Below are 17,577 nucleotides of genomic sequence, written 5' to 3'. Positions count from 1 at the left end.
TAATGTAGGACGGAACCTGCCAAAATCAAAAATAAATGAATGATTCAATAAATAAATAAATAAATAAATATGCCAAAAATGCTATAAAAAATAAATGCAGGCATTAACTAATTGATGAAATGTGATATAAATTGATATTTCTGTTTTAATTTCGGACACGTCGCCGAGTCCCTTCCCTCCATCATAGAACTTGCGTTTTCATGTAATGATGAATAAATAAATAAAAAAATACATTTAAAATAAATAAAAAATAAATTCAGAAATAAAAAAAAATCTAAAAGTTAATACAAAATAGCTAAAGAAATAATTAAATAAAATGGAAAATTAGATAGATAGGGGGAGTAATACAAAAATAAATAAATAAAGAAGCCAACAGAAATATCAATTTATGTCACATTTTAAAAATCTAAATATATTTGTAATATTATTTTTGGTTCATTTAATGGCAAATTTATGTATTTATAGAGTCATTTACTTTTTTGTATTTTATTTTGGCAGGTTCCCTGCTCCATAGTGAATAATCTCTCTTTTGACTCCATTTCTAAGTTGATGTTTATCACCTTGTAAATCCTGAAGAGGACTCTGTCCTTTAAGCCACCTCTCAAACAAAAGAGATTTAGCTATGCTGGCTCAGTAGCTGCTGCGATGCAGTCACACACAGCTGCACTGATAAGACGTCATGTGGGATCAGGTGTTTCTCAGGTCAGGTGTTTGAATGTGTAATGTCAACTCAAGAGAGAAAATATGTAGCCAGCATTCACAACCGTTTACATAACAAGTGTTGTTACTGCGCTCAGATTCAACTACGGTATTTGTCCTGGATTTTTGTTTTGTTTGTCTAAATATCAACTCTCAGGACACTGAATGTACAGTACAATACACACTTCAAATTTGTTTGTTAATATAAAAAAGAAATATGTACCTTTAGCTGAGGCCAGTCCCTCTGCTTTCACATCAGTAATATGGAGCTGCTGCGTACCATCCTCATCTATAACTGCCACAGAAAAACCTATAGACACAGATAATAAGACACAGAGAGATTCAGGCATTAATTCTTTTAGTTCTCTTTGAAAAATCCCAATTTGACAGTGTGCACTGCTGCCTCATAACTACCGAGCGATTACATCCACTTAATACCAAATGCGCTCACACTGGGTCATCCCCCTTTAGTCACTAACAGAGCATGACTCAATGAAGTCTATTATGAAATCAATTTGATACAGAATTTAAGTATGACCAGAAAGGGTTCAAAAAGGGGGTATTGTCAGAGACAAGCATACCAAATCCGATGGTGCAGGACTCGGCTTTGTCAAACCGGATCACCTTGGTGGCTTTGGGGCAAACCTCAATCTCTTTGTAGAGCTGCAAACACAAGAAAATTATATTTAATTGGCAAAAAAAAATGGAAGGATAGTGGTGTTGTTGGATGGAGAAGGTCAAGGTCATGTTATCACTCTTAATAACGAAAGGATAGATTCATGTATTATTCAGGCTCCTTAACGGAGCAATCGCATGTGAAGGTTGTGGGGTCAAAAATTCAGGTCAGGTCTGAGAAGTGAGTGGGTGCTCAGACAAGGGCTCGACCTCAGAGCGGGCGAAGAGCATAGACACAGCTGTGTGTATGAAGCAACAGACGGGGACAGAAGTCTGCAGTGTGTAATGCACTCCGCTGCGGAGAAATAATAATGTAATATCATAGACTAAGGATGAAAGAGGGTGAAATGAGTCACTGATCAAAGCAGGGAGATAAAAGACCTCTTGAGGAAAAAGAGCGAGTTATACAATGACTTTGCTTTGAGACAGAGTTCAGTGTATCACCTACAAAGCACCGTCGCAAAGAGAATTCATTTTGGGGTTTTGCAGCGGGTGAATAATGTAGAGGTGAGGTCTTTTACAATGAGACTGATTGTTTATATGCATAATAGTGCACATAATGCACTCGGAATACTATTTTGCATAATTTATAGCATATGCGATGGTGCTTCTTTTGCATCCTGGGAATTTTGCATGCAGTGCAAATCAAATATGTCAACCAAGTCATAAAACATGCACAAGCTTGCATCCAGATCCGCGTGGAATGAAACGAAAATTAATTAGTAATAAGGTGAAGACCCCAAAATCCACATAGGACATTGTGTCTCAGAGGATACTGTAATACAAAAAACTGAAAACTTTAAACTAACATAGTGAAATGACTCTACTTCATACTGTATCTTTCAGACTTGATATGGGTGTTGTCATGAAATATTGCAGTTTCATAGTTCATTATGTGACTCTCCAGACTCCGAAATCGGGATATTCACTTATTGACATCACAAGTTTACCACAGTGCTTCAACGGCTACCTTTACATGCACAAAATATTACAGTTTTTGCCCTTATTCAGAAAAAATACAATATTCCTACTAAGCTGTTTACATGGCTAATGAAAATGAATACACCACTAATATTCCTGTTTACATGCAGCCGTCAAAATAGGATTCTTTCAAAGTTTTACATTGGTTGCGGACTTGTTCGACCATGCAAACACACACACACTCCCTCTCTCACTTCTTTAACCACCTTCGTTAAAAGGTCGGCGTAAACCTGTTGATATCAAAGTCTTTCATAATGTTTAGGTGGGTTTCTCCTTTCATCCAGAAATGTGGGCTTTTCTTTTGGGCATGCATCTCTACCCCAGCTTTACAAACTGTTGGATAGCTAGTTTTTGTTTGTGTACAACGCACAGAGCTGGCCGTAAACAGGCAAGAGGCCGTGAGTCACAAGCTGCGGTAAAAACCCCAATTGATACATATAATCTGAATGCGCTGTATACATATCCCATGCTCCATTCGGAATAAGGCCTAATTTGGAATAACCAAACCGAATATGCTGTTTACATGACCCTTACCAAATTAAGAATATTGTCATATTCTGAATAATAGTGGAATATTAGTGTGCATGTAAACATCGCGTCAGTGTGTGTTTCCTCACCAGATCAGAGATGTCCTCTTCAAGTTTGGGAACATAAAAGAGCATTTCGTTCTCGATCCACATCTTCAAACGCAGGTAGTGGCCAGAGGGGTCTAATTTATGGGTCTGGAGGCAACAAGACAGGAAGGCAATGAAGAAAAAGACACATTTAAGTGGAGGAAGCTACTAAAACAGGCAATTATATAACGTAGTCATTCATCTTTCCAAAAATAAGACATGATAGACATAATCACTCTAATTACATGTGGTTTATTCTCCCTGCGATTTGAAGCCAAGCCAATCTTGACTTCACATGAATAATATTTTAAACTCACCTATCAAAACATCATTCCCTCTACCATTACCACACTCTATAGCTCATGATGACATCCCCTGACAAAAGGACACAGACATACATGTATCCAATCATGTATATAAATCCACATATAGCTACATGCATGTAACACACAGGGGTCATGAATTAGACGCTCCAGTTCCTTGTGACATGTTTATAGCATGCATGCACATAAAACGCCCACGCATACGCGTCAATCAGCTTTAACGCATGTGTTTTCAACAGACCCATAAGTGGAACGCATCCGTATCATTAGGCATCATTATTCTACAGTAGTAGTGTGTCTCTGGCTGAGACCAATTAGGAAGAAGTGGAGATGGAGTGCAAGGAAAATTGACAAGACTGTGTGAGACGGTAATATGCAGTGTATATAGTAAGGCAAGAAAATGACTAAGAAAAGATCTGTGACACTGTCAGTCTAAGTGCACAGGCGACAGTGTTCACTCTTCTGCCTTCCAAACTACCAGAGACAGTCTCACATCTCAGCTATTCTCAGATTCAGATTTTAATTTGAGAAGACAAGAAGAATTTTTAAAAAGTTGACTTTTACATGTTTGCCTTGTCTTTAGTTGTCAACACACTGTTAAATGGTAAAAAATGTATTATCCACATGTAACCACTTATGGTATTCTAAACTCCCGATTATCAACAGAGCTGCGTGCAATTTTATGAGACTCATTCCTAAAGATTGCATGTGTTTGACAAACCTGTTCAAATGAATTATTTGCATGTTTAACAGCTGTCCACTGTTACCAGTTTTGCTGGAGCATTTATGAGTGTGTGTGCAGACTGACGTGTAACAAAGCAACGAGCTACCAAAGCGTAAAGGTCACCTCAAATTGTTCAACAAGTGCATAATGTTTGGTCTGTAATTATCGCCCTTATATGCAATGTGTTCTCCAGCATGCACTGCTATCAGTAATGGCCCACCTTGCAGACGGTGCTCAGGACTTCCAGCGCCGTCTCACCGGGCTGTATGATGGCGAGGACGGGCTGATTGTTCGGCAGACACACCCAGGAGGGAGTCAGGTAATCAGGAACCCAAATGTCGCTGTCTACGTTTTGCTGGGGGAGACTTTTCACCGAGCCCTCTCTCTCTTTCTGAAAAATGCAACACACATAAATACACAGGGTTTATGCATTTTTGAGGAGCTTTTGTGCTCAGTGAAAACAGAAGGCACCCCATAATAAATTCAATGCTATCATGAAAACCTTTCAGTTCCAGTTCTGCTAGAATAAGAATGAGAAACACATATTCTATTATCCACAGTACAAATAGGTAAAATCATGTAGTAATCCTCATAATTTATCATTATTATTCACAAAAAAACCCCAGATTTGCTTAGATTGATTAGACTAATATGATAGATAGTGGCAGTGGCCTGAAAGCAGCAGATCTGATTACAAAATCTAATTCATTTTCTGTTGATGAAAGCCCCTTGATATGATTGTCTCCCTGCGTGGGTGTGTGTTACATATGTGTGTGCATTCAGTTCAAAGCCTGGTCCGTAACCTTTAAGCCCATCAGTCTGACCTCTGACAATCTGGCAGCCATGTCAGCCTCTCTCTCCCCTGCCCGTCTCATCTTTTTCGACCTCACACTGTCTGTCACTGATACCTTATCTGCTCCTATCAAGTAGCAGCATCCACAAACTCGTTTATTCTTTCATTCCTCTTTTGCAACCCCCCCCCCTCCCTCGCACTAATCACTGCCTCTCCTTCTGGTGCCCCTTCCCCTCTATCTGCTCATCACTCCATCATCTCCCTCCCTACCCATCTCTCATTCACGCTGCACAATCTGCTGACTGTTAACAATCCGGCCCGGTGGTCCCTGTTTAAATGAACTATCTCTGTGTGTGTGTTTGTATGTGTTAGCGTGAAAGTGAGACCGAGAAAGAAACAGAAGGAGCATACTATATGCAAAAGCAAATTTTTTTTGCACATGCTCCCGTTCGCATGCATGAACACAATACAGACACACGCAGTTATAAAGAAAAACACACATTTCCTCAGACAGACAACAGACCGGGGGCCGATAACTAGTACCTCCCCCCAACTCCCTGAACTCCCCAGCCCTGCTCGGCACCATCTGGCTCCCCTCCTGGCCCACGTAGGATGCCACTGCTGGGGGTGGGGGTCCACACTAAACTCTCTTTCTCTCTCACTCCCTTTTTTTTTTCCATCAGTGGGATTCCCCAAAACAAACAGAGAATTAAAGCCCATCAGATGTGAACACTTGGAACTACAGTAATGTTACTGGAGATGCTCATTTCTACTGATGCAGCACTATCTTACAACCAACTGAAGCATGTTATTTTTCCTGTGCATTTCTTCACTGTCATCCCATACCCTGCCAGCTGAAGCTGGGCGTGGGTGGAAGGAAATCAATCTCCCATGGTGCCACTGGGGGCCTCCACGGTCAGAGTGGGTGAGTGCTGCAGAGTTTTTTCTTCCATCTACTGAGTTCAGACAGAGGCCCGTCTTCCCTCCCCCCCCTTCATCTCCGCTGCCTTCTACCAGTTCTCATAAAATATGAAGCTGGCATTGCTTGTCCTTGCACAACCCATGGGTAATTGGACATTTTCCCTTACGGTTCATCTAAATTCACCACCTTGTGATAAGGTATTACTGGCAACCTGCAATCCTAGAGTATAGCCTTTGATAATCTATTTTTCTCTCTGAAGATATTATTCATTATTTGCAATAGTCTGTAAATTGTGGTCAATATGACACAAGAGCACAGATGGTGGGAAACTGCCAGGTCCTTTGGTAGCAAAATGTCTGCATAATTTGTTGAAACATCAGAAAGCTAATGATCTGAACATATCGGATCAAATTTGTCTCAGAGGGATTAGCAGACAGAGATATCCCTCCAGTCGATAGCCAGTGATGCTGATAGAATAGGAATTGCCTGGAGCAAATGAAAAGAAAGAAATAGGAATCTGTCAACACTGATCTGAGAAGATGGTAGAGGAGAAGAGTAATAGCATTATTTCTGGCTATGACGCAGAGTGGTCCGTAGTGAGGAAAAGGAGAAAGCAGCAATAAACCAGGTTAGTTTAGAGGTGCAGGATGGGGGAAACAGCTGCAGAAGATTAAATGGGTTGTTTCTCTACCACAAATAAACTCAAGAATCACCAGATAACATTGAGGAAAAGGTTCTGCAGATTTTAAAATTTTATAGTCTGCAAATTTCTCCTTTCACTCTTCAGCTAGGATGGAAGTGGATGTCTGAAAACATTAAAGCAGGAGCTTGGAAATGAAATGCTCATTGATGCAGAAGGGTGCAGGGATTTTGTGCTTCCCGTAAGATAACCCACCAAATGTAGAGCCAGAGCACCAAAAGGATCTCAGTTAAGTGAACGGAGGTGGAAAAATCCAGCAATGTTGATGGCCTCGGGGTCTTAAGAAGCCCGTAACCCATTATACAAGTACAAAGGTTCATCAGATGCCCCAGTGATTTTTTATGTTGGCTTGTGCGAGAGGCAAACAATGACAAGGAATTAGCCTTCAGCTACATAAGACCTGGTTCTCTGTAGTGAATGCCAGACTAGGAAAGGGAGGAGGAACTTAGTGTTTAGCCTTAGGAGGGTTATTACTGTAGTATAAAGGCATAAATAACAGTCACCACAATGGAAATGGTGACAAGTTCAGGCCTACTTGTATATCTTACCTCTAACTTTCAACAACAAACATCTTGTTCAGCAATAAAACAGGGCGAATATAAAATAACACACTTCTAAAAATGTCAAGGAGAACGCAATTCTATTATGGTCTTTAATATAAATGGATGTTTGTGTTGTATTGGTACTTTTATCTAGTAAAGATGGTTGAGCTCTTACAGATTTCTCACTGGCAGAGTCTTCAAACATGCGCTCCAATGGCTTTCTCACCGGCTCCATCCCATCAACAAAGACCTGCGAGCACACAGAGAACAGGATATTGCAACCGCGTCCAAATATAACACATACACAGCAGTTATTACACCTACAACTAGAAGACAATCTCAACACTGAACATTTAATTCTTTAGTCAAAGTTCAATACATAACTTCTTTCTGGCTATGTAGCCAAACTGATCTTACAGTTTTACCATTTTTAAATACCAAAAACTGTGAAGTCAATCAAAGGCTTGTAGTATAGATGTGTCACTATGGTAACCTGGTTGATTGAAGGATGTCCCTTGGTCTTCCTCTTTGAGGTGGTGTCCAGGCCCCAGAGGGAGGAGAAACGGCTACGGCGTTTACTGAAGGTACGAGGCATGGCCTGGTTCCGCCTCCTGATGCTGCTTTCTGTACGAGCTGCCACCTGTGACAGCGATAATTACAGAAAACATGAATCCAATGGAAAGCGTGTTTGAACCTGAGTTGTATGACAGTCTGACCAAATTGTTATTTTAACATTGTTATTTCACATTAAAAGACAAAGATTTTACTTGGACTTTTATGTATTTCTTTTATAGATAATGATTCAATTAAACTAATCCACTGACAATATACATATCCATACCTGCTACTAAGCTTTACTTAACTTACATCTAAATGACCTGCTATCTACAAAAGGGTTCAGAGTCCAGCACGACATTGCCTACACAGCTTGTCAAATTGGGTATCTATCAAAGGGATTGTTCAGGTGTTTTATAGTGAGGTTGTATGAGGTACTTATCCATAGTCAGTGTATTACCTACAGTAGATGACGGTTGGCAGTGCTGTGGACGGGGGCAGCCGAAAAAACGTGTTTTAGCCACCTAAAACAAAGGCTCATCTAAAAAAAAAAATCTGTTTCAATCAGTTTAAGTGTACGCTATATTTAGAATATTTTCACCATTTTACCTTTCCGTCAGACACTGAAGCCATTATCTATGCTCTCTTCAAAGCTACCAGACTCCTTATACAAAAACAGTAATTTTACCTCACAGAACACGGGAGTCGCTGGTCTACCGCTGCCTCGATCGGTTAGTTTGTTTGTGTTATTGTGTGACTTTGGTGAATCCGAACTAACCCTCTGAAACACCAAAGACACAAACTGTGAGGTAAAATTACTATTTTTCTCAAAGGAGTCTGGTGGCTCTATCTACTATAATACATTGACTGTGGATAAGTACCGAATACAACAACACTTCAAAAATTCCAAGCTATCCCTTTAAGCATTTGAGAGACATGAATGCAATACAAGTTTGGTGTGGAGTATATACAGTATATTATGTATATATGTATAGTAGTGTAATTTCTGAAATACATTCATGGGACTGGGAGACTATAACGTACACTGACAGCAGTGGCTGACTGTGTTTGTTGTGTGAGTCACTTCTTGCATTCATACATATAAATGCACACGCAGGCATGAAAACATAAAAACACATTTTCAGCTGCACAGTATATACTAATGGCCCATACTGAACACACTCAACCTCTCATCTCCTGCAGTGACCCCACTACACATTCAAAGAGAAACCACTCTTGGCATTTCTGGGTTAATTCACATTGAACTACTGCGCAGCTCTGACTCTCTATGGCGGTACACGAGTGTATACTTTGATGCACATGTATGTAACTGTATGTCCATAAAAGCACATACCGTACTTGTGTGGGCGTGTGCTTATTGGTCTCCTCACCAGTTCACTGCTCATGAGACATACACACTTCAAACATAATAGGTCAAGCTGTCTTCAAGACTCTTCTTATGTAAGCTGCGTGCAAGATGTCTTTTTACTGCCTATTTATCACGATGTCCCTCCTGGCTATGGATAATAACAACCCTGATGAGTAAAAGAAATTACTGAAGAATGTAACGGAAAAAAATTCAAGATGTTCCTTTTGTGACTGAGGAAAAACAGCCAAGCGCTGAGAGAGAGGACTGATATATTTTGCTAAAGGCAATATGAATTGGTTCATTTAAATGTTTCATTAATTAGTTTTATTCTTTATTGTGTTAATGTATTTCATTTTCATTTGGTTCATTTGTATAGTAAAGTTTATAGTGCCCATTTATAGCAGTATTTGACTGATGCAATAATTTTAAATGTGGGAGAAAAGGGTATTCGCTAAAGAACTTAGAGGGAAAGAAGATGGAGAAAAAGCAGAGATGGTGCGAGACAGAGCGGAGGAAAGAGTGAATAAAATAAGGCAGATAAGAAGAAGGATAGACAGAGAGAGACAAAGGGAGTGAGGGTGTAGGCAGTAAAAGGAAGGGGGGGGGTCAACAGAGCAGAGAGTGTTAAGCCTGTTTGTGGGAAAGTGCCTCAGGGATGGCAGCTTACTAACAGAGTTCGTATTGATCCACCAGTCACGAAAAAACACTATCAACCTCTGATATTGTAAGTGTGTTTGTGTGTGTGTATGTTTGGTGTATCCGATGGCCTGTTTGTATGAAACTGGCCTATAGAGATATCGCACCTCTTTCTCTACACTCTGCTCTTTATTTCCTGGATGATATTTGGCAGAGCACACAGCCGTATGATACACAGCAGAATATAGATCATTCCATCTGTGGTGGCATTTCATTCTGTACATTGAGTGCTCGAAGGTGACAATGAGAACATGGTTCATAAAGCCGTACAAATCTTGAGCCAAGTTTGTGAAGACAATGATCTGAATGTGTGAGGTGAAGATATTGCCTGCAGGTATGTAAATGCAAGCGTGCATCTAGGTTCCTGTCTCCTTACAGGGAAAGAATAAAGGAATAATAATAAAGAGTGCAATCATCTAAAGTTTGGACAGTTTTGTGTGGGTGTCATTTTCTCAAAAGGCTAGGTTATATTTGGGTTACACTTGAGTTTTGGGTTGAAATAAGAATTACATAAAAATGGCCATATCATTGATTTTCAACTTTATTTCCTCTGTCGGGAGTCACAGTTGAGAACAGCATTTTTTGTGAGTCAAATTGATGTCCCACAGAGCAAATTAAAATGAATAATAATTTTACAGCACACTGTCAGGGTCAAATCTACATATCAAGGAATGCAGCAGTGAAGCAGAGGCTCAATAGAGACCAATTACTGGATGTCACAGTTGCAGTGAGCTTTACTGTGGATTGTTTCTAATGAAAACTCTTTACCCCTAAGAAACAACCCATACCAATATGAACAAAAGGGCAATTAATGACTTAAAATGTTGTTAACAATAAAGTATCTTAAAGCTGCAGTGGGTAGAATTGGAGCAAATATGATTAAAATCCTACTCCTAATGGCATCTGCAAGATTTCACAGACCAGAGGAAAACAACCAATCAGAGACGAGCTGGAGCCTTGCCGTCTCTGAGCAGTTGTCAATCACTCACAAACTCCGATCAAACGGTCAAACTAGGCAGCGCTGATCAAATATGAATCAATATTCTGTTACTGTAATGCCTATTTCTCGCCTCAAATGTTTTCAGAAACCTCTTGTAGTGTACTGTTTAGCTGTAAAATGAGAAAGTTTGTGGCCCGGCAGCCATGTTGTGATCAGTTAAGGAAAAACCGAGCACCGCCCACCAGCCGGAGCAAACTTTCTCAATTTACAGCTAAACAGTACACTACAAGATGTTTCTGAAAACATTTGAGGCGAGAAATAGGCATTACAGTAACAGAATATAGATTCATATTTGATCAACGCTGCCTAGTTTGATCGGAGTTTGCGAGTGACTGACAGCTGCCTCCGTTGAATGAACAGCCAATAGGAACGCTCTCTCTCTCTCTCTGAAATGACCTGTGATTGGCCAAAGTCTCCCTTCACGGGCTAGATTTTTTAAAGCCTGAAAACAGAGCCATGAGGAGGTGCAGAAGTCTAATTATCTCCACAACACCTAAATTACAATATGCTGAACGTTTATTATGACATTTTTGCCCAATGGTGCCAAAAATATTCTGCCTACTGCAGGTTTAACTCCGAAATATTCCCGAAATCCATAATGGTACTTTTGCCCATTTTGAGCTGCACATTTGTGTAGTTTTTTTTAGAGGTGAACCTGGGTTGATTTAGCCTGAGAATCAGCTCCACAAGACTGACTTTCTAAAAGAGTCTTAACATAGCAGCTAGTGTGCAAAGCCAATATAGGGATGTTCATTATTTAGACTTCTCCTCCCTGCTCGCTCCTAATTATCCACGGTTAAGTTGTAGTGTGTTTTAACCTCAGGCTACGCTGGCTGTCTATTAGTTTGCATATTTCAAGCAGAAATTCTTCCAGTGGGCGTATGTGACAAGATGCTCACTCTAACAGCCAGATAAACACACCCACTCTACAAGCTGGGCCGGTATTGAGGGTCATCAGTTGGGAACCTCTCACGCAATGCTTACTGGAACATGTAGAGACATGTGGGACAGAATTTAAGTTTTTGATTATGGAGCTCTGATTAAGCTTAAGAGTCAAATTACAGCACGTGAGAGAGACAGTTAGACTGAATAGGCACACATGAGTACTAAAAAAAACATGTGTGCTTGAGTCTTTTTCATACCAGTGCATGGAAGGAAGAGACAGAGAAGATGCCCAGTCGTCCCATGGCCAGCTTGGTGGGACGCGAAGCGAAGCCCAGCAGGCGTTTGGGGTTGGGGGGCTCGCCGCCCTGCAGACTGGCCAGGTAGCACCGACAGCGGAACAGATCCATGTGAAACCGCTCCAAGTTCTGCTCCCACAAGAAGATCTAACAGATGGAAAGATGAGTAAAAAGTGAAAGGGATTGTGATTATGCAAGATAAGCAAACTTTGCTGATTAGATCCAAATTTATCCATGGAATTGATCCAGATTTGGCCACTGATGAAAACCACAACAGTGATACATAAAGTAAAAAAATATGCATAAAATATCACTCTTTGTTAGCTGGTCATTTGGTCATTGCAGGAGGAGTGAGATGTGGGAGTGCTGAAGCCCCTGTAGAGAGGTATTACTCACCAACACAACCCCCACCAGTCGCCGACCTGCTGTGCTATGTGCAATGTATCACAGGGTGGGCCGTGGGAGGTGGAACACAGACACACACACTCGCAATGAAACACAATCTAGACTTAATTTGCACTGGTTCCTGCCTTCACCTATTTGTTCCAGGACTTAATACAACTGCTTTCTTTGAGTTCAACGTAGATCCCAGGCCTGTTTATTTATGTAAACCCATTTTGTGGATTAATGTGGTTCTAGATCTTGAAAAAAGTCAATGATATAATCAACCACTCAGGTTTTTTCACTCCTTTGATCCCACTATTTTAGTTAATGTGCCTTTATAGTAGGCAATCAAAATCCCAGTGTTTTCTCAGAAATGGGACGCGTTCTGCATGGTTGAGTTTAATCACTTCCTGCTGCTTTTTTATGTAATATTGTTTTCTTTTATTGACTATCAACCAAATGCCACACACATACAAAGACACAGAGGCGTGCTCCCACAAGGAGCCCTATTGTTTAAGGGCACATTCTTAAGCTATCTTGCTATGTTTACATGCAACGCTGCTTTAACATTCAGCAGCAACTCCAGACACGCATGGAGTAAAAACAAAGCTACACGCGATGAAACATCGGATCCAAAAAGAGCTTTGAAATTCCAGCTGCGACTCGTTTCAAAACAACTATTAAATATGGAAGAATTAGCAGGAGGTTTCAGGCTCACCTGCCGGCTAATAGCATGCGCTGCATGTGTTTCAACATGTGTTATGAATATTCTGCATCCTGCTGCACATAAATGTGTTTATAAATGAGCACCAGTAAGAATATTTGAACACATCTGTCGTTGTACTCCTTAAGAACATTTTGTCTGGATGACGCCATGCAGTAAAGATGATTTAGTGCCGAGGTGTCAGTGTGTGAGAGCATCGGTGCAGTTTGAATGTACAGAGATGTGCATCTGTTAAGCCCCCTTAGGTGTTTTCACTCAACTCAACTTGAGGTTAAAGGCACTCAGTTGGGTGCTCGACACATGAGATCACAAACATGGTTCATATCAGCATAAAAAATATGATTAATTTGCAGTATGATAATATGAAAAGGCGTTTTCACACTGAGATCAATTCCTCTGTTTTTGACCTTGCCTGTTATTACTGTATGAACAGCAGCTTTAATCTATTTGAGGTACTTTCAGAGTTCCTTACTCCCTGCTCCATACCTGCTCCAGTATGGTCTTCCTCTTCTTGGCGTCCGTGACGGTCGACAGCTGCATGTCTCCCATCTTCTTCATCTTCTCGTCCATGTCGATCTTCTGCTCCAGCTTGCGGATCTCGGTTCGCAGCAGTCGCACTGTGTCCTCCCTGTGGTGCTGCCGAGCCAGAGCGGCGGCGCACGCAGAGTGGATCGCCGTGATCCAGTTCTCCAGTTCCGTCTGACCCGACGTCTGACAGGAGAGGGGGAAAATAATTGGTGACATCTCTAAAGCATGAGTCGAAGGGACAAGAAATTGACAGCTAAAAGAATTGAAGTAGGAGTCCCATTATTAGCCTCTGGGAATTGGTGGTCACTATAATCTCATCATCATCTTATTACTTATCTTCCCATTCATTGATTGAATGTCACTGTTGACAGCTGCCATGCATATAAATAGACACATTTTAATATTACACAATGGTCACTGTGGTGGATCACTGTCTCCATATGACAGTGTGGCCTTTAAACATGTCAGACATAAAACAAACACATGGATACTGGACTGGCTTATCTCCCACACATGGCTAAATGTCATGTACTTGTGTGCCACACACACACACACACACACACACACAAACCCGCACACAAACACCCTTGGGGAAATTAGGTCTCTTCTTATTCCCATCCATCTCTGTCTCCCTTGGTGATCTGCTGACTTCATGTTGTCCCAAAAAACAATGAAATAGCTGAAAAACTGTGGACCCACATTTTGGTTTTCGACTTTGAAATACAACTGTTGTTTCAGCCTTAACTGTTTGTTTTTTTGCAGAGTAGTTGACCACAGATACAGAATAACTACTCTGCAAAAAAAACTCACTTTGGGAGGAGTTTTGTGCCCTCAGCCATTCCTGCCTTAAACAGCCTGGGCACACTGTAACAGACTTGTGTTGTTTGTTTATACCCTATTTCTGAGTATTACTGTATTTGATCGTGTACAGACTGTGGAAGCAAAATTCCTATATAGAGGACCATAAAGAATGAATCTGAATCTGTATGTTTAAGTAAAAATACTTCCCTTCCCCCTTTGTTTTTGTAAGAAGGTTCACTGTTACGTCACATAGATGATTTAAATACCACTGTCTCTCTCACCTGGAAGAGGAAAGCGTCTCCCGCTGAGTTGCTGAGGCAGAAGACAAAGTCTTTCTTGGGGTGTTCGGGGACGGCCTGGACGATGCTGTTCTCCGCCCACAGTGCATGTTTGGGAACGCTGTTATGGTCGATCGCAGAACGACCGTCTGTCTCGTACAGGAAAAGAGTGCAGCCTTGAAGAAAAAAGAAAAAGAAAGACAAGACATGATCTAACTGATGTCCCATTAAGTACTGTATTTATCATTTCATTGAAACCAATTAGGAAAACAAGGCTTTTAACTACTACATTACAATAATATACAAACCTAAAGTGTGTGAAAAATACAATTAAAAACTGCAACAAAAAAGTGTCCCTTTTATACTAATATTGTATTTAATCTCTCATTGGTATTTAAGCAAAATATAAAAATAATCATGAATGCTTGTATAACATGAGGTCAGGAGGAATACTATGAGACAGTCTGATTTATTTATCTTTAAGGGGGTGGATCTGAGAACAGGAGACAGGCAGGAATGCAGCTGCTGTATCTTGTGCATTTCACACGGACGAGATTGGATTCGACACGGACGCCGCCGTAAAATTAAATTGTGATGAGGCCGAGGGGAGGAAATGTAAGGCCACACAGAAGAGGGAGAGAGAGGACAGTAGAGGTGACAGCCAAGGGCACGGACTGGGTTAAGACTGATGTGATTACAGTCTAACAGGAGAGAGAGAGTGGGAGATTAAACGGGTTGGGGTCAGGTTAAGATGTTAATCTGAATTATGGCTGCACGATTTCGTTTAGACCCAAACATCCAAAGAAAATCCAAAGAAATCTTAAACATAAAAGTATGAATCTGTGCTCACCTTTCAAAGAGACCCAGTAGTGTTTCCACTTGCGCCTTGTTGCAGGTTCCACCTTCTTGCTTTTCTTATGAACCAAGAAGTTCTTCACAGCCAGAGCCCCTGCTTTCCTGACTATGCCCTGCGCACAGCCAATCAGAGCGTCCGATGGATACGCACTACTGAGTGTACCGCTGCTCTGCTCGTCACTCACAGCGGAGCAGGCCTCCTCCGTGCAGTCCCTACCCTGATGTGTCTGACGAGAGAACGATGGAAAAAAATTGAGTAACAAACACGTTGGATCTATAATTAATACCCGCAATTAAAGAAGAATAACACACACAAAGTAACTAACCCAGGCTTGATTGTCCAGCTCCTTACGGAAATTTTCATACACTCCTCCTCTGCCTCCCTCGCCGCCTCGTCCCTCTCCTCCTCCCGCACTGCTGCTCCCGCTGTCGCTCCCGTTGAAAACGCTGCTCTCAGTTGCCGAGTACACTGAGAAAGAGGCCGACATGGCCTTGCAGCGCCGTGACACCAACTCTCCGTCCCCGTCTATCTCCGTGGTGACGCCATCGATGCCGCTGTCGCCATACTCACTTCCTTCTCCCAAAACACCGGAGATGTCCTACCAGACAGAAAAATAACTGATTTACTTCTGTTTATTTATTTATTAATGTATATACAGTAATACATTTCATAGCCAAATTATGCACACAGCTTAGGCTACACAAGGGGTTTCTGGGTTTATATTTGTGTATATGTATGTGGGTGGGTGGCTTAGCTCGTCAGAATGTGTTTGTGCACATACTGTATTTCGCATGCATTTCTGCTAAAAGAAAGCTTTTCACTTTGAGCGAGAGGCTCTCTGTGCTTTCACACGTTTTCTTTCACCAAACTGAGTCTCCCTCTGTTCTTTCTCTCTTTGTTTTGCTGTGTTGTCGGTCTATTTATATCCGGTCTAACAACCCCCTAAGCCTGGCTAGATGAATTTATAATAAGCACTTAGGGTGCTCTGCTATCCAAGGGTGCTTGGGGGTTCTGGGAATGAGCTGAAAGAAAAGCCTGGTTTGCTATTTTAGTACTTCCTTCTTATTTGGCAATTTCTTTTCTTATCAATGACACATGAAAATTACATAAAGCATATGGACATTATTTATTCTACAGATGTAGTTTTGTTTTGTCCAGTGAATCTCTTATTAATCGGCTTCTTGTTGATAAATTACAGTGATTCTGCTTCCTCTTTTATCCTCTGGGTGAATCTGCTTTTGTAACACTGTAAGAAAAGCTTCTAAATCATGACTTAGTGTGCATTTGAATGCGTGTTAGGACAATGTGTGTGTGTGTGTGGTTAGTGAATGGGGCATGAAAGATATTATGCTTTAATGCTTTAATTTCTGGAGGGGGGAATGAAGAAACCAGGCCAGCGTTGGACAAATAGCCCCGAAGGGACTTTCTATCTCACTCCTTGTCCTTTCACAAATATACACACATACTTGGATGTGCGAACGTACATAAAACGTGCACACACACACAACTGCACAGCATGAGCACACACAGGAAACGTCTCTGGTTGTCAACAAAATGTTAATTGCTGTCCTCTGTCATGTCTGTGAACCCCCTGAACTTCCTGGATACTACTGGTAAACAAAGTCCTCTATCATTCTACATTTAGGGGGTCTGTATTTCATTAAGGAGAGACAGAATACCAGTACAGAAAGAACACTTAACCTGATTTATGTTTCATCTGCTTTGTATATTTATTCATAAAATGTGATCTAACCTGAGTAGTTTGCGCGCGGCGTCCCTGGAAAGCAGGGCACGGTGCAGCGGGGATGCCGAGCCCCGCCAAGCCCTCTGACAGGCAGTGGGAGCGTCGGCAGGGGAGCGTGAATGCTCCATACCCGCCGCCGTCCTCCTCAGTTGGAGACATCAACCCCTCCTCCCCTTCTCCATCGCCACCGCACTGGGCTTCTCTCCGGTTTTTAGCGTAGCGGTTTCTCTGCCCCCTGAGGCCTGGACTCTGCTGGCTGCACAGATGGTCCAGAGACGATGCCCTTTCAGCCGAGCCTGGAAAAAAACACAGGTGGTTATTGCAGGGCAGTGGGGGAATTTGTGTGTGTGTGTGAGCAAGGTGAGGTATTCTGATTACTGTCAGTTACTGTCATATTATTTTTCCACATTTGACGTGTAAATTAACCTTCTCCATGTGTGTCCTTCTGTGAGTCTGTATGATTTTTGTGAGTGAGCATGAGCCTGTTT

At 41.4% G+C, this 17,577-nt stretch overlaps 1 protein-coding gene across 1 annotated transcript in view; it reads right to left on the bottom strand.

The window, feature by feature from the left end:
• Positions 1 to 17,577, bottom strand: part of tiam1a (TIAM Rac1 associated GEF 1a) — a 64,020-nt gene that overhangs the window by 22,856 nt on the left and 23,587 nt on the right. Inside the window, exons 4-15 of the mRNA XM_074609925.1 lie at positions 17,099 to 17,385; positions 15,671 to 15,943; positions 15,340 to 15,571; positions 14,493 to 14,665; positions 13,369 to 13,593; positions 11,736 to 11,921; positions 7,467 to 7,613; positions 7,149 to 7,223; positions 4,237 to 4,407; positions 2,973 to 3,077; positions 1,281 to 1,362; positions 923 to 1,009 (exon numbers count right to left, since the gene is read on the bottom strand). Coding sequence (XP_074466026.1) covers positions 923 to 1,009; positions 1,281 to 1,362; positions 2,973 to 3,077; positions 4,237 to 4,407; positions 7,149 to 7,223; positions 7,467 to 7,613; positions 11,736 to 11,921; positions 13,369 to 13,593; positions 14,493 to 14,665; positions 15,340 to 15,571; positions 15,671 to 15,943; positions 17,099 to 17,385 — 2,043 coding nt within the window. The remainder of the gene's footprint in view (positions 1 to 922; positions 1,010 to 1,280; positions 1,363 to 2,972; positions 3,078 to 4,236; positions 4,408 to 7,148; positions 7,224 to 7,466; positions 7,614 to 11,735; positions 11,922 to 13,368; positions 13,594 to 14,492; positions 14,666 to 15,339; positions 15,572 to 15,670; positions 15,944 to 17,098; positions 17,386 to 17,577) is intronic.

The sequence above is a fragment of the Sebastes fasciatus genome, chromosome 16 (genome assembly GCF_043250625.1).
Source record: "Sebastes fasciatus isolate fSebFas1 chromosome 16, fSebFas1.pri, whole genome shotgun sequence".
NCBI lineage: Eukaryota > Metazoa > Chordata > Actinopteri > Perciformes > Sebastidae > Sebastes > Sebastes fasciatus.
This window is presented reverse-complemented; position numbering and strand designations above follow the sequence as displayed.